The sequence below is a fragment of the Heterocephalus glaber genome, unplaced genomic scaffold (genome assembly GCF_053883595.1).
Source record: "Heterocephalus glaber isolate CG9 unplaced genomic scaffold, H.glaber_assembly_v1.0 deba00001461, whole genome shotgun sequence".
NCBI lineage: Eukaryota > Metazoa > Chordata > Mammalia > Rodentia > Bathyergidae > Heterocephalus > Heterocephalus glaber.
In genome coordinates this window covers 32,850,239-32,871,176 of record NW_028258308.1, presented here as the reverse complement: position 1 = coordinate 32,871,176, position 20,938 = coordinate 32,850,239, and the positions used below count along the sequence as shown (strand labels likewise).

The 20,938-nt window shown below is 34.5% G+C and overlaps 1 protein-coding gene across 10 annotated transcripts in view; it reads right to left on the bottom strand.

The window, feature by feature from the left end:
* Nucleotides 1–1,217: 1,217 nt before the first annotated feature.
* Wrn (WRN RecQ like helicase) overlaps nt 1,218–20,938 on the bottom strand; it is a 169,281-nt gene continuing 149,560 nt past the window's right edge. For 3 of the 10 annotated variants that reach the window (XM_087217239.1, XM_087217240.1, XM_021236848.2), the window contains 5 exons: nt 18,836–18,964; nt 14,071–14,233; nt 7,907–8,121; nt 4,587–4,718; nt 1,379–1,683 (listed from right to left, as the gene is read on the bottom strand). In XM_087217239.1, coding sequence (XP_087073365.1) covers nt 1,564–1,683; nt 4,587–4,718; nt 7,907–8,121; nt 14,071–14,233; nt 18,836–18,964 — 759 coding nt within the window. In that variant the 3' untranslated portion in view covers nt 1,379–1,563. Of the gene's footprint in view, nt 1,684–4,586; nt 4,719–5,793; nt 6,039–7,906; nt 8,122–14,070; nt 14,234–18,835; nt 18,965–20,938 lie in introns of those variants that run through there. The other 7 variants (XM_013076106.3, XM_087217242.1, XM_021236843.2 and 4 more) reach the window with 6 other exon arrangements.

Below are 20,938 nucleotides of genomic sequence, written 5' to 3'. Positions count from 1 at the left end.
TTTTCCTTGAAGCAAAAGAGCAACTTCACTCAATCTTGAGGAAATTTTTGTCAAACACCCAACTCTAAATAACCAAGCAGTTTTCTGTCAATCTTTTTTTTTCAATAAAAATGGTATCCCATGTAAAAAAGCATCCAATTCCATTCACAATTCAATGAAAAGAGTGCTCTTCCTGGGGATGACCGTCATACTTTGGCATGCAGGAAGTGCTTTACACATACTTGCCACTTTGTCCACATAACACTAATATACATATTGTAGATATAGGAGCAAAGGCACTGGAATGCAGAAGAAATAAGTAAAGCACTATTTTTAATAGATGTTGCCTTCCGGTAACAGGATGTAGAAAAATGAGAATATGGAGGGCTTTTACATTTTAAGTATACCTTGAATGTTTCACAATAAAAATTCAGTGTAACAAACTAGGAAAACAAGTGAATATGGGAAGATTTGACAGGATACACAAAAGGCTTGACTGATTACTTCCTGGTGGAACTATGGGTGATTACAGTGTTTTTGTTTTTTACTTCTCTGGATTTCTAGTTCTCCTGAAACAAACTTGTATTTCTTCTTTATTAACAACATTTTTATTTACAGAAAAGTTAAAGGTTTTGGAATGCATAAACTGTATGGCAAACTGCTTAAAGTTATAACCACGGCTTATCCAATTCTAGGTCAGAGTATGAGTTTTGGTTTTTGTTTTTTTGTTTTTTTTCCGGTACCAGGGACTGAACTCAGGACCTTGAGCTTACAAGGCAGGCGTGGTGCCACTGAGCTAAATCCCTGGCCCAGAGTATGAGTTTTATATATTTATTTGTGTTATGTAAGAGACAGTAGAATCAATTCTGACATCCTCAAATAATAAAGGTACTTGAATTAGGTATGTGAAAATACACTACACGTATCTTTATAATATTCAGTAGGAGGGAAATTATTTTATTATTTGAAAAATAACAGAACTTGTGTAGAAAATACAAATTGCATAGTTGCTAGTGCAATTAGAAGCCTTTTTAATTACATTTTTTCCCCACTTAATGAAATCCAAAATGTTGCTTCATTTTCATTGATCTGGTCAACTACTAGACATCCAACAATGCGTATAAAAACTGCTTTGAATGATAGTAAAGACAATTTGTAAAATAGCTATGCTCTTTTATATGTATAAGACAAAATTTTGGTAACAAAAATATTTTATATCCTACAATCACCACACAATATTAATGTGTTATTTTTATTAAATTACCACACATTACATTTTCCAAATATATTTTTGCAATAAACTGATTAAAGAACAGGGCAGTAACACAGTTCCTGAAAGTAATTTGAAGTAAATCTAATTTAATATTCTATTATTGCATGATACAATCACTTAGGTTCTTAGAAGTCCCAAAGAGTTGATCTGAACTGTAGAAGGCTGATTTAAGATGCTAGTCCTTCAATATATAGGTCAGGTTCACTTTGGGATTAAAATAATTTTTAAGGTAAAATATTACTCCTTTTAGAAATGAAATATAGCTTTTATAATGCAGTAAGATACACAAAATTGTTCTGTTAATTGCCAACTTAACTAAAAAGACCTGTCTTTTTTGTTTTGGCCACTGGTTTCTTGCTTGTATCGACAATGGTCTCATTTCCTTTGGTAAACCACTCAGGTAAGTTTCTCTTTGAGGTTGCAGGTGACATCTATAGAAAATAGAAAGAAAAAGACATATTTTTCCTACTGAAAATGTTAATCAATTGCAAACAAAGTAACATGCATCTGTCACTGTAAAACAAAGTTAACATGCCATAACTATACACCTACCCCTTCAACCCCTCCCCATCAAACCAAAACAAATACAGTGGACCCTTGAGTTACAACTGGCCTGACATATGAACAATTTGGGTTTCAACCAGAATTTGTTTTAACTTACAAACAAAGTCTTGAATTATGACCTGAATGCTGACTGCTCGTGCTTTCAGATGGTCTCAGATACGGATTTAACCCTTAAAGAGTTCTGGAAGGAACATTACAACATCCTTTCCTGTGTGGAGTTGAGAAATCCTGGGCCAGTGTCTCTCTAAGGACACTAAGATCTACCTGTATACAGGAGAGAGACTTTGAAGGCTATGTAAAGGAGCCTGAGCCTTCAATTGAACAACCTGAGTTACAACCAGCCCTTGTGAACGAATTGAGTTTGTAAGTCAAGGGTCCACTATAGTTACATCTACAGAATTTATTTCCAGGTCAAAAAATTAATAAATGAGTGAGTAAAAAAATCACTGTATCATCTATTTAGGCAATTAATTTCCTTCGCACCCATACTGGACACCCAAGTCCAGATCTTCATTTGGTAAGTTAAAAATTGGACATTATTTCACATCTACATCCCATATGTATGTGTTTTGAGTTAATAAAAAATGCTCACTTTAATGTTCTGAGGAAGACAAAGACACATTCAAAATTAATTATATTTAGCATCTAAAACACAATATTAATATCTAACATTGACAACAGTAGATGGACTAGGGGAGTGGTCCGATCATAATCAGCACCTTGCACACTGGTCAAGACATAGAAGACACTCAAAAAACAAACAAACAAACAAACAAACAAAAAACTCATTAAGTGGAATAAATGGAAAATGATAAATGGGAATAAAAAAACATTTCTTGTCTAATAGACTCCTTTGAGAATTTGCTGACAACCACAGGTCCACTTCCCAGAGAAAAGGACAAATGTATATATGTACAATGCTTTGCATGCAATTTTACAGGCTCATGCACTAAAAAACCCTCTGAACCTTACGTTAAAAGTCCCTGGGTGGTAGGGACTTAAGAACACAAAGGTAGTATTTGGGTACTATACCATCAGCACATGAGAAATATAAAACAATTTTAAGTAAGTAAGTGTTGCATAAGCCTATAATGGCATAAATTGAGAACTCAGTTAGAGCACTAGATCCTCAGAATAACCTGACAAACAAATTATTCTAACATTATCACTCCTTGGGCTCTAGCAGTTATTGTAAATATTTGAACACTTTTATAATATGTAATAGGGTAATTTTATCTAAGTTACACTGTACCCCTTAGCCTAAGGTATAACTATGGTATAATTTATTTCACTTCGAGAATGATCTATCTATCTATCTATCTATCTATCTAGTGTTTATCAATTGCTTGCTATGTTTTATTATAATTTCTACATTAAATAATGTTTTAAAATATTTAAGGGTAAAGAAAAAACCAAAAGATTCTTGGCAGAAGACAAATTTTTTATCTGAAAAAGGTAAGAACTATTAGGTGCTCCAGCTTAAGTAAAGAAATCTAATGTAATCCCTTCTTGGCCTTTTGGCTAAGATCAAGTGAAGAAATCTAATGTAGAAGAAAAGGCTACTCACATTATTGCAAAAGCTAGAGGAAAGAAGGCTAAGGTATGGCAACTTTGTTCCTGAATATCAATTTCCAAGCAGGGAGGAGAAAACTAGGAGAACGAATGAGATTTATATTTACTGAAAGATATTATAAAATTAGACTAGGGAATAACAAGTGTTAGAAATATAAAGTGGCATAAAGAAAAAGCATTTTGTTAGAGGGAAAAAAATGGATCCAGAGCCAGGAGGGTAGCTCAGTGACTGAGAATATGCTTGTATGCACAAGGGCCTTGGTTCAACCCCCCACCAAAAAGTCAGCAATATTTATTCTTCTCAAAAGATCTTAATATCAAATCCCTTATAGTCACAGACAAACACAGGTGCTGCAATTAGAGTTTGAACCCCTGAGTGCATTTAAAGGGGTACGGGGAGTTAAAATTGTAATAAAGACAAAGAGTAAAATACGCTGAGACACCTGAACAGTAATAAAATACAGGAGAAATTCCGAGTCTTATGGTAGTCTAATGTCACGGAATAAAGATGGACTTTAAAACAAGAAAGAGCTAGTTTTGATTTCTAATTGATCCACCTACTAAATGTATGATCTTATACATGTTAAACCTTAATTTCGTCACACAGAAAATGGGAATGATACCATATAACATCACTGAATTATCTGGAGTTAAATGAGAATATGCATAAAATATCAAAAACATAACACTTTCTTGTTACTCATTAACTTGTAGCTAATACCATTAAAGTCTTATATCCTATACTATTATATAGAATATGATCCTCAGGATTCACCCTACAGTTATAATAATCTTATTTCAATGAAAAAGGGGAGGATATTTACACTGTGTATGTCTTCTGAGTCTCTACAATAAGTATCTGAAGAGATCTTAATCACGAGGTTTAGGTCACTAGATTGAAATGTCTTCTACTGTATTTCCTTCATCAGTAGAACACTAAATTTCCAGCAATCATAATAACATTTTAAGGAGCTACTTACCACTTTAGGAAACTTCAAATTATATTACAAAGCTATTACTGATAAATTGTGAATAGAAAACATTAACTCATTTCCTGATTATATGTACATGTACATACCTAAGCAAATAGAGAAATCTGTAACAAATTCACATTTAATCTCATCTGTAACTAAAAAACCAAAAATTATTAATTACCAAGCCTAATGCACTTATCATCAAAACTATTTTCATAACTTACTTGTGAACGAGAATCTGAAAGTAAATCCTCTAGCTCTGGATCATCAAGTGGCTGATTCCAAGAAGCTAGGTTTAATGAATTTCTGTGACCTTTGTCTTTAGGTAAAAAATTATCAAGATGTTTTTCATCAGCCTATAAAAGTTTTAAAGAATACAAAAATAGGTATACCTTGCACTTTTCTCTTTTTTCCCATTTTTATTTTTTATTAGTACATGTTTGCAGTACATAATGACCACAGTCCTTGTGAGGAGTTGGTATATGTACAAAATACATCTCAAAATTCTTCCCTCACCCCCATCTCCTTCCCATTAAAAAAAGATCTATCTCCCTACTTTCTATTATCTATCTTTTATTTTGCTCTTTATTTGTGTTTGGGGTTTCTCATACAGGAATAACTATTCAATGTTTAAGTTTGTGTGGCTGATTTATTTATCCTAACATTATGGACCCAAGTAATATAGGAGGAGAACATACTGGTAAGATAGTGGCAACCACAATATAGTTTTTAAATATTTATGAATCCCAGCAATAAAACAGAATTAGACAGCAAAACTAAAACTCATCTGCTATATTTACAATGAAGCTAAATGTGTAGGTTTCTTCAGGAAAGCCAAACTATAAGCAAGCAAGAACAAAACACCAATGGGTAGCCATTAATGCTTGCATGCTAAATAAATCTGTATGGGAGAAATAATGGCAAGCAATAAGTTATCTGCAAATTTCAGAGAACCCCAAAAGAGCCCACAGATAGACTATGGAAAGCATCATGGAATAATGTAAAAACAGCATCTGAAAGTGGAAGGGCTTCTGACCACCCTAACAGCAATAGGTGTAAGAAGTCCCCACTAAGCATCTGAAGCGGCTAGGGCAGCTGGCTTGAATGAACTGTGACCAGCCAAGGCTGCCTTCCAGGAGGAGGCCCGACACTCAGAAGAAACTGCTGGAGTTAAATCAAAATCAAGTGGGACAGGTACAAGAGACACAAACAGAAAAGAAAGCCCAGTAAACATGTAGTATATAGCTTATAAACCAAGTTTTTCTTTTCTTTTCTTTTCTTTTTTTTGGTACCAGGGATTGAACTCAGGACCTTGCACTTGTTAGGCAGACGCTGTGCTGCTGTGCTAAATCCTCGGCCCTCAAGTTTTCATATTTTAAACATTACACAAAAACATTATAGAGAGAACAGTATGAAACTGGAAAAGCTATCCTGACCCTGCCTTCTTTTGAAAGCGTAGGAAAACTAAATTTTACATGAAAATGAGCAACAGTTTCTCTGGTGTGTAAAACTAAAAGTGCTTTGTTGTTCTTTCTGTGTAGCTCAGTCTGGCCTCCAACTCAGGGGTTCCATTCTCAGTGCCACCAAAAAAAAAAGTTATTCATGAACAATGAAGATATAAGTGACAAATAGTGAGTGAAGCTGTATATAAAGAAGATCCAACATATAGTAGAAGCCTGAAAAAGAAATAAAAAGCAATGGAACAAAATACTGAAAAGTGTAATTTATAAAAGCTTTCTAGAAATACATTTTAAAACCATAATTTAAGAAAACTTTCCCAAATAAGAAAAAAACTACAAAGAACCCACTGTGTTCCTAGACATGTTGAATCACAACTACCAATGTCGAGACACAGTCTTCTTCCATTAAACAAAGGCAAGATTTTCTATTTTAATAGCAAACATGATGGATGTAGCTATAACAGTGTAATAGCTAATAAGAAGAATTTATTCTAGTGACTTTATCGGAAGCCACAGAATTATAAGATGAAATAGAAGAAAGGTTAGAACCCAGGTTCTAAAGAGGATGAATGTTAACATATAAAAGGTTCTGAAACTATGTAGGCCCAGATTCTACTGTAATCAGAGCAGCTTTCTATACAGGGAAGCTGGGGAAGAAAAGATGCTTTTATGGACTGACTTCCCCTTAGTCTACTTTCCTGCCCTAGTATCCTTATTCTCCTAAATGGGGAAAAGGGCTAACTTAGCTATACCTTTTAGAATCCAGTAGGCTTACTCTCTCATCACTTTCCTATTAGTATTTAATGTTATTTCAATAGAGGAAAAGCAGAAATGCTAATGTGTAATTAAAACATTATTTTACTATAAATGTAAAAATAACAAGTTACACCTATTTCTGCATTGACAGGTAGAAATTATGAAAAAAATAGGAGCTCTTAGGCACATAGTACATATTACAAAAATTAAAACCTGGGCATAAAAGCCTAATTTCATTAATTCTACCCAAAATATATTTTCTTTACTATCCATCTTCTAGCCAGTCAATTATAAAAAGTTAAAATTTCCAATTAATTAAATCTCATTGGGTTATCTAGAATGTAACTATATACAAATCCAACGGAAGTACAGAATTTAAAAGCATCAGTTCCCTTTATTTTTTAAGCTATTCTGAGAAGTTGTTTAATTTTTTGTGTGTGTTACCGGGATTCGAACTCAGGATCTCAGGACCTTGCACTTGTGATGCAGGTGTAGTGCCACTGAACTAAATCCCCAGCCCAAGTTTAATTTTTGGAAATCAAAGTTATCTTAGAACTAAGAGTCTCTAATCTTGTAATGTAAATATCAACTTCTGGTTATTACACTAAATTTATTATTTAGGAACTAAAATAATTTTTAGTAAATTATTAAAAGCTCAATAATTTTTATCAAGCAGTAATGTAATTTTAGACCTGGAAGATATTGAAGGTCAAATTCAGACTTACACAGTCATTTTAATAGAGTCATCTTGCCAAAGAATAATTATTCTTCCATAATTATTTATCTCATATAATTCACTGAACAATAATTTTTCAAGCACTTGATTTTAATACACTTAAAATATTACTACATTTGTAGTCCTTATCTGATTATCCATAAGAATTGTAGAATTCTCAGAATCACGAGCAACAATTATCCTTGTATCCTATACATATATATATAGGATATAACAGTAACAGAGCATGATAAACAACAGAATGATGCACAAACTAGTTTGTTTTCATTAACCATATAAATTCCCTTATGCTTAAATCTATTAACTACACTTTTGAAAGCAAAAAGAACTTTTAGGCTCTGAAGCCAATACAGGTAAAATTTCAGCTGCCATTCTATTCAATAAACAGATGGACCATCTTCTCCTTTTACTGTCTTTTTAAAAAAATCACTCTTTTCAGATCATATTATGAAAAGCAAAGGAAATATAGCACACAGATAAAGAAGTAACCTTATATTAGAATTTATAACAGTTCAAAAAACACATCATTTTAGCATTAGAACTTGCAAACTAAACAAACCAACACTATGAAAATTCTGCATATAATTAACACCTTGGTATTAGTGCCTACATCTTCCTTGCTTCTTTTAGAACTTGAACAGCTCTCTTCAGAGTTGGGGAAACATCTCTTTATGCTGGAATCACTTGAAGGCTGGCATAACAGTCTGTTGTCATGATCAGTTTCAAGAATCTCAATTACCATGTGGATAAGGTATGTGTCGATGTTTTCAGGAACTAACATTCTAATTAGTTTAATTTTACTCATATCTGTAAAAGATGAAAAAAAATTTTAAAACAAATCATGCAGAACATTTCTGAAAACCGATGAGGTGGAAATAAAATATTTTGTAAAAAGGAAGAAAGGTTGCCAAAGTTACTTTTCCTCAAAACCAATAGCCCTACAGAACTGAATGGAATACAAACATATGCTCCTCACTCCTGCATCACCTGAACCCCTTGACTTCAAGACAGGTGAACTTATAATTCTGCATAAACTATGTTTCAAGCTATTTTCTGTAGGCTGCCAAGAATCAAAACAATCCTTTGGTTTCTAAAGGAAACTGCTTCAAATTTCAAATATCTAATACAAATTAATTTTTCTTAAAGATAGCTTATTATTAAAATAGAACCTAATCATACTGATAAATAAGATTCTAACAAAAAGGTTCTTTCAATGGATATTATAGCATCACAAAATACATCAATTATTTAAAATGTTTATTAACTATCTGCGCTTCCGGGGGGGGGGGGGGAATAGGTCATATTTTCAGAATCAAGGAACTATTAATTTTTGTGACTCAAAATAACTAATTCAGATTGTGTCAATATCTTCACACCTTCTACAAATTATGTGGCAATCTCTTACAAATAAAACACTGTTTCAACTACGTTCTTCCAACATTATACACTCAGTTTGCGAATGCTTTTGTTATTAAAAATTAGATAAATTATACAGCCTTAATTTCTTATGCTCTAAATGTAATATTTGCAAATCAATTTTTTAAAAATCCATACTATCATAGGTACGGATTATGTTATAATATAGAAAATTTCTCAATTCTGTATTGTACAAAATTTAGGTATCAAATTTGTTCATTAAAAATTGTATCAGGTGATAAGGCTACATCTGAATTATTAAAGTAGTATATATCTTCATTTCTCATATTTTAATAACCTTGATGTTTTCTCAAGAAAACAGATACTATTTTACCAAATAAAAACAATCCAAAGGCATAATCTCACCTCAATACCTAATATCTTAGATATACAAATGTACTATCAAAAGAAGTGAGAGCTCATGGTTACCACCACCATTTTAACTTCAACTATTTTGGCTTTGGAAGCAAGCTACCAAAAAAATGCACTTTTTAATATTTTATGTTCAAACTAAATACAACGTATTAACAGAAAATATAAATAGGTATATTTTTAAATATACTATTCTTCAAAATTTCAATTAATATTTATCTCTAAGTAAAAATTTACTTACTATTATATACTTTCTGTATGGTGATAAAACCCAATGTTTTACTAATAATGTTTGATTATGAAGTATTTTTTCATCTCCCCAATATTTGTTGAATTGAACTATTCAATTACAATGCTTTTTTCATCTTTATATATTTTCACTTTCATATTTAATTTTTTAAATTTTTCCATTCATTTTTTATTGATTATACAGATAAATGTTGGCAGATTTGTACATGCACATAACATACTTTATTTTCATCCCCCTCCCCCATTCACATTTTTTTGGGAAAGTCTTCAATGTATATATTTTGTTCATATCCATTCCCCCATTACCTGGTGCCCTTACACTCTCTCCCCCTTTCTCTTATTCCCTTCTTCTTGTCTAATAATAGTCTCCCTTCAACTTTCTTGTCTTTTTGTTGTTGTTTTGTGTTTTGTTTTTGCCTGTTGAGACAAGGTCTTGCTATGTAGTTCAGGCTATCCTTGAACTCACTGTATAACCCACGGTGGCCTTGAACACACAGGAATCCTCCTGCCTCAGCCTCCCTAGTACTGGGATTACAGCCGTGCACCACCACACCTGGCACATTCTTGTCAGTTTTTTTAGATTCCACATATTAAGGAGAACATGCAATATGTGTCTTTCTGAGTCAGGCTTTTTTTGCTTAACATGATGGTTTCCAGATCTATCCATTTTCTTCCAAATGAGAGAATTTCATTTTTCCTTGTGGCAGAATAATACTCCATTGTGTATATAGTGCACATCTTCTCTGTCCATTCATCTGTCTGTTTTGTTTTGTTTTTGTACTGGAGATCGAACTCAGGACCTTGAGCTTGCAAGGCAGGTGCAGTGCCACTGAGCTAAATCCCTGTTTGTTTGTTTATTTGTTTGTTATAATCCATTCATCTGTTGAAGGACACGTAGGCTCATTCCATATTTTGGTTGTTGTTAATTGTGCTGCAATAAAGGTGGGTGTGCAGTGTCTTTAAAGTATGCTGACTTTAATTGCTTGGGTTGTATACTAAGGAGTGATATAGCTGGATCAAGTGGAAGCTCTATTAGTTCTTTGAGAAACTTCCATACTGATATGCATAGCGGCTATACCAATTTACATTCCCACCAGCAGTGCAGAAGTGTTCCTTTTCCCCACAAAGCCTTGCCACCATTTATTGTTTTCTTAATATTTTTGATGGTAGCCATTCTTCCTGGGGTGACATGGAATCCAAATGTAGTTTTGATTTCCACTTCCCTACAATTGATTATAAACATATTACGTGCTTCTTGCAAAATACTGAAGGCTGGGAATGTAGCTCAGTGGCAGAGTGCTGGCCTAGCATGCGCAGATCCCTGGGCTCTATCCCGCAGCACCTATATTTCTTAATTTAGAAGTTATCTAACATCATAGACAGAAACTGCTAAACTCATAATGCACCGAGTACAGTGGACCCTCAAGTTACAACCAGCCTGACATATGAACAATGTGGATTAATTAGGTTAATGGAAGATTCATCTGCCTCTTGTTATCTATAGCATGTACCCAGGTAAACATCCAGATCTCAGCTGTATTGACTTACAACCAACTTGAGTTATAACCAGCCCTTGGGAATGGATGGAGTTTGTAAGTCAAGGGTCCACTGTACTAAATATGTACTAGATACTACAAGATATTAAACTGAATATAATTAATTTATTTTACTCATCAAGTTACAGATTTATAAACCTAAATCCTGTATCAGAACTACAAATTATATATTTCCTTCAAGTTAATTGGCAGCACAACTCAAACAAGGTATAGTACAAAGAAAGTCTTTGTCATTAACCCTAGACATGATATTAAACAGTTTTGCAACTTTCTAGGCCTCACTTTCATATTTCTGAACAAGGAAAGAGAAAATTTAAGTTTTCCAATTTCTTTTTAAAATCTAAAGCTCCATAACTTTATGACTATATGATTTAGAAATGAAATTAACAATACTCCCATTCTCTACCATTCCCAAATAAAATAGATACTGTCAATATCTGGCTGAATAATACAATCTGAAATCTTTCTCTACCATTTTCCTCTACCAATAATGAATTGAGTCTAAAACACTCATTTTATGTTCACTCAGGAACACTGCATGGGAATTCTTCAGTACAAGTACACATTAAAAAAAAGATTATTACAACCTGCCATAATTTTTCCACATCTACAGGCTCTACGTCCTGGATTCACCAACAGATTGAATTTTTTTTTTTAAATTTGCATCTGTATGGAACACATACATACTTTTTACTGTCATTTCATAAATATTTCAGAATAACTATTTACATAGCATTTACATCGTAGTGTTATATGTAATCTAGAGATAACTTAAAGTGTACAGGAGGATGTGTGTAGGTTACATAAAAATACCACAGTATCTTATAAGAGAGACTTCAGTATCCACAGATTTTACTATTTATGGTGGGGGAGAAGGGAATGTCATGAAACTGATTCCCGCACAGATACCAAGGGACCAGTGTGCAGGTTTTGAAACCTTCCTCCTAATATGATAATTTATTAACTTCATACATCTTTAACTAGCTATTAAAAAGGATCGTGAATAAAAGTAATCACATTTTAAAGGTATTTTTATGATGCTATAAGATCTACTTCTATCATCATCATCTTTCACCACCACCATTTACCAACTATTTACCATGCACCAGGGCTTTCTGTGTAGTATCTAACTTATTTCTCACAATTCTGTAAGAGGAAATATTATCCTTCCTCATTTTAGAAGGAAGGAAACAAGACACAGGGAGATTAGCTTCATTTGCCAACAGTCACATTAACTACACAATGGTAGGGCCAAGATTGGAACACAGATCTATCTGTTGCCAGTGCCTTCGCTCTTACTGACAAGGCCGACACCATCTGTCAGTCTTCAGCATTCAAGAAAGGCAGCCAAATGACAGCAAACATGATTGTCAGTACTAAAAAAAAGTAAAAAGCTGCACAAACTCTTTTGAAGAATATTGCCTACTGCTCAACATCTTATCAAAAGACATATTTTTCTGACTCCTAAAAGACAAATATTTATAATGCAAAAATAATTCCAGAGTATTAAAACCTAGAAGGCATTTGAATCTTTGACTTTCCCTAAAACACTGCCATTTTGCATTGGAGAAACAGGTTTATTCAACCATAATCTGGTTCTACAAAGTCATTACTATTTTCCTCCTTCTGCTCTAATTTCTAGCAAAATGGCTGCTGATGTTAGAAAGACTGGAATGTGGCCAGGAGAGCTGATTTTCTCATAAGATGACTGACAGCTAAATTACCCTGGATATTTAACTACACAGTCCAGGGCTTGGCCCTTTGGTTTTCAAACTTAGAAGCTTAATTTAACCTTAACAAATCCATACTGACCAAGTTCACAAAATTATGCAGGCACGATCATCATACATTCAAATTAGCACGACTACAGCATGCTTTCCCTGTAGATATACATGGGAAATCAAATAATAACCAGAAAGCTAGGACAAAACAGAGAAGAACCACTTGTCAAGAGTCTTTCTCAAATAGGGTCACAACATAACATAGCCACAGGACTTAACACAGCCGAAATCTCACTGGTCCCCACTCCTCACCCCTGGATCTCGGATGAGTGCCATCAGTTGCCTATGTCTCTCCTTCTCCTGTGCTTCTACTGTTGATCAACAGAAGTAGTGGAGGTCCCTGTGCTTTACACCTTCAGTCAAGTCTTGCACAAGCCTAGAAATAATGCTGCTTTTATGGTGACTTACTTTTGCTCTGATTAGTACAGTACTGCCTGTGATTTCAGAAAGTGATCTTATTTCCCTTATTTTCCAAATTCTTGGGGAGAATGTTACAGTTGCTTCCATGTGGTAAAAAATACGTCACTAAAAAGAAATTATTCATACAGCTTAGAGAGAAAGCTTTTTTAAGGCCATTGTCATGTCCTAACAGCCTAAAAATATGTAGCAGATTTATTACATTATAACACACTAAGTTTACATTTCTACATTTAAGGGGAAAATGCCCTAATATATTTCAACTGTACTGTAAAAAATGAATCACTACTTAAAAATTTAGCAGGACAAACCAGGTGTGGTAGCACATGCCTGTAATCCCAGTACTCTGGGAGGTTGAGGCAGAAGGATCTCAAGTTCAAGCACAGCCTGGGCAACTTAGACCTTGTCTCAAAATTAAAAAAAAAAAAAAAATTCTGCAGGAATGAAAGGGCTTCATTAACCTTGATGAGCACAGTAGAGCTTCTGTAGCACAGGGCCAAGAGAAAACCCTTCTCCAAGGGCTACAGAGCTTGGCCTCTGCCCCATGTCACAATACACCATGTTGATTAAAGAGGACACTCAAGTGAAACTATCAATGAGGAATCAAAAAGGTTCGGGAAAATGGGCGGTCAGTAAGCTGTTGGGAATGAATATAGAGAAAAATGTGGGTTTTGCATGTGATTAAGTAAAAAATAGAAAAAGGTAAATGTGCCCTGTTTGGAGATAGGTAGGAAATATGTAACGTGAAGCTAAAAAGGAAAAAAATCATTTTGTCTTCTTTCCCCGTGAGTGATAATGGAAAGACTGCTTTTCTCAAACCAATAGACTAAAAAAAAAGTAAGGTTTTCAAAGCACCACAAAGGGTCAATGCTGTTAAAGGGAAAAACATTAGCTGATTGCTTGTTTACTTCATCTGGGTTCAGTGACTCAAGTCATTAAAGCTGTGGGTAGACCCTGCTCATCACCTGAGTTGATGGGAGGGTTTCGGATAACATCAGCAATAATCTTCTGAATCTCTGGAGTCAGCCCTGCCCGCTCCATATCCAGGGAGTAGCCAGCTTTCACTGCTTGGGCTAAGTGCATGCCAACTGCTGTGAGCGGCAGAATCCTGTCCTTGGCTATGCTGTCCTAGAGAAACAATAGCAAAAGAACCAGTGAGCTTTCTGTTTCCACTGTACTTCATGGAACAAAAATAACCAAAACCTCAGGTAGCAAATATTTACTGAGAACAAAAAATGGGCTAACCTGCACCTAAGATTTGCATTTTAAATACTAAAGGCCTCCAAGGGTTCTACTTTTTACCCTTGTTATATTGAGTAGAACAAAAGCACCCAGCATTAGACAAACATTCAATCCTCACCCCTCTCCATTGACTTTACAAACCTTTAAGTGACAGAGAGATTATTCTATGTAAGTGTAACAGCTGTCGCAATGTTTTGGAAATAGAGAAAACTATATTCTAATAGTCTGTATGCTTGAAATAATATATGGTGCTTTGGTTATGTGAGTGTCCAAGGAGACAAAGTCTAAAATGTGTAGTGATGATGTAAGACTCCAAATGAATGCTATAAAAGGGTCTTGAAAGACTTTGATAGGTGTTTTAAATTGTTTCTATTCAGAAAATAATAACTACACCTTTAACAAGGGCTGTCACCACTGTCCTACTATTGAACTTGTTTAACTTAGAATAATGTTTCATATTTATACAGCTTTTTAAACAACTGTGACTCCAAATTTAAGATCTGTATTAGCTAAAACATTCTGAGCATTTAGCTCAAATCTAAAATATTTCATGATATTCTTGCAATACATTTTGAAAGTCTGAATTTAGACTGAATTTGTGTGAATACTGATACTTTCACAGAATAGATCGTGTGAGGCAATATTTTCATCCTTCAGAGTAGACATTAAATTACCTTCATTAAATGTCTACCATTTTCTACTAGAAAGTGTGCACCATGTGTGCATAATATCAGGGTTACTTGATACCAGGCATCAAATTACTTCAACCTAATTATATTATTGCTCCTGATTAATAAGTCCTTAGGCATGTTTAATTTTGTGGTTAATTGGCAAGGCCCTCTCAGGCTCTAGGGATGTACAGATAATTAACCATCCTATCACAAAATATTACCAAATAATGCCAAAAGACAAAAATGATGATACATTATTCTTCACATCTTTAATCATGAATATGTAATATAATATGTGGAACTACATATGATTAAGATTAGAATGCACATTACTCAAAAAATTCAGAGCTCATACCAAACTTTCTTTATAATAATAGTTCTAATCATGTATAAAAGCTTTTTGAAATATGTACATGAAAGTTACTGTTTACATAAGAATTCAACTTGCATAATGGAATTATTTGGTTTTTTGAGTAATGGCTTTTGTACTTTTAATTGAGGAACTTGACTATCTAGTTACACTAGTATGTAAAATAAGCTGCAGACTTATCTCCACTTTCTATACCGAGAAAGAAAAAAATCAAACCTCAACAGCCTTAAGGATATGTATTAGAACAATGAAGAAATATTAAGCAAGTGGCCCCTTTTGTTTTGTTTTGTTTTTGTTATGCGAAAAGCACCTGGCATAGTTTAAAAAAAAACAAAAAACAGTGCTGGTAGATACAGAGTGAATTTTTTAAAAAACTTATTTCCAGCTTTTTGGATATCCTTCCAGAGATCCTGCATACATTTTTAGACATATACAAAGCTAAGGAATATAAAAGTATGAATATATACATATATACATACACACTTACACATATATGTTTTTTACCTTTTTTTTTTTTTTTTTTTTGATACGGGTGATCGAACTCAGGACTTTGCACTTGCGAGGCAGGGAGCGGCTCAACCTTCCTTTTCTTAAACTTAATGAATTTCAAAGATTTTTTTTTCCAAGCCAAACTAACCCAGCTTTATTAAAGATACTTTTCATACCGAGTTCTATCCCCAGTACCGAAAAAAAAAAAAAACGATACTTTTCATAAACAGTCATGGTGTTTTAGCCAGGACATGGGCACACAATCATTAACAGTGCCCAACTTTTCAAACTTCTTTCTTGGATGAATGACCAAAAATCAAAACCCCACTACAAAACCCAATAAAGTCTTCATTCATTTGATGCTCTGAATAGAGAAAGTTTAGAGAGAGGATTGACATTTCATGTTTAGCATATTGTTTAATATCTTTTCACAAGCTGACCCTGACTTTCAGGAAATGAAACGAAAATGGCAGAATTATCAATCTGAAGATCCACAGTCTAGAAAAGGAACCATTGTTCTTGTGGGACACCTCAATGTCATTCCCAAGTCCAGACTGCCTGACATACTGGAAACACCAATTTGGGGGAGTCAGGTCCTGCAGGGGACCAGCTTGAAACTACAAGGAGCAAGCTTTAGATATTATTGAATTGGCTTATGAATTCAGCTACTGATTACAATTATGAGTCATTCCAAGGCCCAAATGTGAATTGCTAATTGACGCTTCAGCTGGTGTATGGACTTCCCTATACCAAAGGTCACAATTGAGATCTCAATGACTGATGCAATTGTAACGACTCTAATACCAAGAAAACAATATAGCTGAGGAATTATGATTCTGTGCAGCCATTCTCCAAGATCAAATGCTAGCTAAAGATAATGCAGGTGGCTTTCTAGCTACAATCTGAAAGATAGTACAACAGGTGGCTTCTTAACTGTGACCTGTCGTTCACAAGTACACAGTTACTCCCCTTTTCCAAACCTGGCTCATTAGTGCATTAGTTTTGCTATTCCCTAAATCTGCTTTATGTCCCCAGCTATATTGTATAATCATAAACACCGACTAATCCAAAGATCTTGGTCTCAGCCAGAGTTAAGATCAGATCTTAGCCAGGACAGACCTAAGATCAGGTGGTCTTTAGCCAGGAGAGAGCTAAAGATCAATTCCCAGCCTCCTAAGCATCAAACTATCGTTCATTATTCTTTATTCCTTGTTCTTTGTATATTATTCTTTCATCCCCGGCTATACCCCAATCAGGCGATCAGGCATCACCCAATAACTAACTGGCGGTCAGGCTATCAACCCAACAAGGTCTCAATGGGCCTCTGGGCTTAAAGGAGGTAAGTCTATGCTGGTGACTGAGAAGGAAAGGAAGACATAAAAATGAGTTGGTTTTCCCATAGCACAAGGCATTTGTGCCAAGGTGGCCACATGTGTCAACAATCAGGGAATCCCTTTTCCTGGGAGCCAAAAGGAAGTCTCTCAAAACTAGCAGGGAAGGGTGTTTTCCCCACATCAATCCAGCTTTGCAGACACTGCATTAGTGACATATGCTCCTTCCAAAAAAAGCAATGAAGTATACTGTGTGGTAACAACATAGCTTTAAAAAAAAGTAAAACAAATTCTGCATTTATAAAACTTGATTAAAAAATAGTATTTCAAATGGTATAGTCACCAGAAGTACAGTTATCAAAAATGCACACACTTCACTTGGCATCTCCAGCCCCTTTCACTTTCTGTGCCTGGTCTGTCTGGGCCTGTTTTCTGCAGGGTTATCCCATCCTTGCTGGTGTCAGCTTTTCCTTTTTTCCCTTTTAGTACCTTCTCTCCTTTCTTTAAAGGGGCCTTTTGGGGCTTGGCCTCTGCCTTTGTTTTTTTTGTTTTTGTTTTTTATTTATATATTAATTGGTACATTTTAGGTATACAATACATTTACATTTATCATTGGGTGTTTGTACCTGAACATGATGTATCTTAGTTCTTATTTTTTCCCCCATTACCTATGCGCCCTTCACCCCCACCACCCTTCCCTATTTACATAGACTTTGTTTCCATTTTTTTTTTCTTTTCTCATAATTTTTCCTTTCCCTTCTTTCCTTTCCCCTTCCCCTCCCGCCACCCCTACCCCTTTGGACCTTTTCCTATTTCAAATTATCAATTATTCGTTTTAATCATTTTCATCCTTATTTACACTTTCAGTTTCTCACATTAGAGAAACTATTTGGCATTTACACATGTGTGTCCTATTAATTTCACTTAAGAGTATGGCCTCAATATGCATCCATTTAGCTATAAATGACTCTAGTTTCTTGTTCTGGCCTCTGCCTTTGAAGGAGCAGGTTTAGCAAACAGCATTGTGGGTCTTCTCTGTGGCTCATCCTTCACCTGGGCTTTATCTCCTTTGGGATTCTTTTCAGTCTTTCTCTTGGGCATGGAGGCCTCAGAGGCAGCATGCAGTTTTGGTCAGTGCAAGGGGTCATTCTCGCCTCATGCTCTTGAAGATTGTTTATGGTCTGTTTGTTTTGGGGAGTGCTGGGTGGAACCTAGGACCTCACACATGCTAGCCAAGCACTCTACCACTAAGCTACATCCCAGCACCAGGAGATTGTTTTGAAACAGTATATATAAATGTACTGTTAAATACTAATCTCATTTTTTAAAAAAGGTTTTAAATAATGCTGCTGCAGGATCTCTGAGTTATAAATTATTTATCTGTAACTCTGATACAACCTCTGTATAAAAATTATGGTAAAGCTATTATTGCTGCTGTTACTTAACTGACAGAGATAGGCTTAACAGAAAAAGAAAATGACATTCTGTTTCAAAAATAAAGATAAAATGAAACTTTTTGCAAGTTAAAAGAAAACTGATCCCAAGTCACAGCTTTAATATTGAAAAGGTGACAAAACACAAGTTTAAATAAACTAAAAAATTCTCTGTAACTTGAAAGAATACTTACCAAAGACATCTTCTTTTCTTGGAATAAAGAATATGTGACAGCCACACACTTCGGGAGGGAGCAGTTTTCATTCTTCATTTCCAAACTTTTCTTCTGTTCTTGAGACTTTGTATTTGAAAAGAGGTCTGCCTTCAGGATTTTAAATGTAGCACAGATAATTAGTAATAATATCAAAATGATAGATTGATAATAATATCAACATAATGAGCAATATATGATAACTAGCTACTAGGAAAAAAATCTAAGTAAAACTTAAATAACAGGGTTTTATGGGGGGCTTGGAATGAAGTTAGATTTTTTACATATTTTTTTTAAAACTTAAAAGGATGCTAGAGAGCAAAATATTTTAATAAATATTTGTAATACTTTGTCTTGTCTTTCACCAATAAGTAATAAAAAAGGAACTATAATGTGAATCAATCTGTCTCTATCCTCTGGAAGTAAACACTGATGAATGAATAAAAGGAATCGGTATTCAAATTTAGGCACTTTAATTACAAAACTGGCCTAACATACAATAAGGAAATTTATCATAACTATTTTATGGGTATGTTTATATAGGTATGAGATACAGAAAGAGAGAGATGAGATTGGGCACATTCAGGGTGGTATGGCAGAGCAGAGAGAGGAAGAAAGAAAAGGCGAGGGAAGGAAAGAGGGGGAGAGAGAGAGAGACAGAGAAATTAATTTTAAAAGGTACATCCCAACTGGAGCTCTAACCTGTAAGGATTATGTATACTCTTTTTTTTTTTTTTTGGTACCGGGGATCAAACTCGGGTCCTTGCGCTTGTGCAGCAGGTGGCGAAACCACTGAGCTAAATCCCTGGCCCCGATTACGTATACTCTTAAATATAGTTCCTTAAGAGATCTTTACAAGAAAAAATAGAGAAAAATTTTAAAACTAAGATTAATAAAGAAATACTGGAATTTTTTAAACCCCGAAGAAAATAGTAAAAAGATAGAAAACTGGTTTTTTAAATCATACACAAAAGATAAATAAAAACAGCAGATTGCCATGATAATATAATCTGTAACAACCAGTATAATAAGGAACCTAGTCTTTGATAAACAATACTGGTATCATTTTGATAAGGTTATGTATCTTTGTGGCCTACTATATTATATATAGGTATATGAGGAAGAATTTTTATAAGCTTTTCTTTGGGGAAGAAATTTACTTTTTGTTTCCATATCCTATCATTTAGAGAGTTCAATTAAAAAATTCTTTTTGTTACATGTGTTTTGTTTGACTGCATAGTGACAAATATAAATGTTTTTTTATTTTTTTCCCTGTGATGCTTAATTTTAGAATTTGGATTATGTGGCCCAAGGCAATAAAATATGGTCTCCAAACCTTCTTTAGGATTTCATTTTGCATACGGAAGAATCTCAGAGCTATACTCCCACATTAACACAAAAGAGAATTTCAACCAAATAACCCTAACCATGAGGATTTGGTATTCTGAGCACATAACAGGTCGAAATAAAATAGGGCCAAGTGTTTCATGGATCTATTTCTGTTTCAAAGCTTCAGAATAGTTGCATTTTTCAGTTTTTCAACAGCACGCACTAAGACAGAATAGGTAATTTCTGGGAAGCCTAGTTTGCTACTCAGACTGGTCCCTGCACTGCAGCATCTGACATGGTCCAGGCTGGGATCTCAGTCCTCATTCTCTTAAGTTTAAAGGTCTGGTATATCTTCTTATAGAGCAGCTGTACTCTGGAGAATAGAGGTGCAGGTGTCAACTTGGTTTTATGTATGTGTGTATGTAAATATAAGTATATATATTGGAAAGCAAACTCATTAATTACAGCAAGGAACATAACTAGAAAGTTTCACTTGGCCCATCCAGTGCGCTCTGTACTAAAGAAGAGTTATGTGGGAAGCCAGCTTCCCTGAAGGATGTTTACCAAGCTTGGACTATAACACGGGAACTTCTGATCATATCTTAAGTAGTCCTTAGAAACAAAGGTAGGTTAAGGTAATCTCCTTGCCAGTTAAGACATACTATTCAAATCTACTTAGCCAAAATGTATTCACATCTGAAAAGTGCTCAGGCAGGCTTTGCCTACATTTGTTCTTATGCCTTTCCTATTTATGTT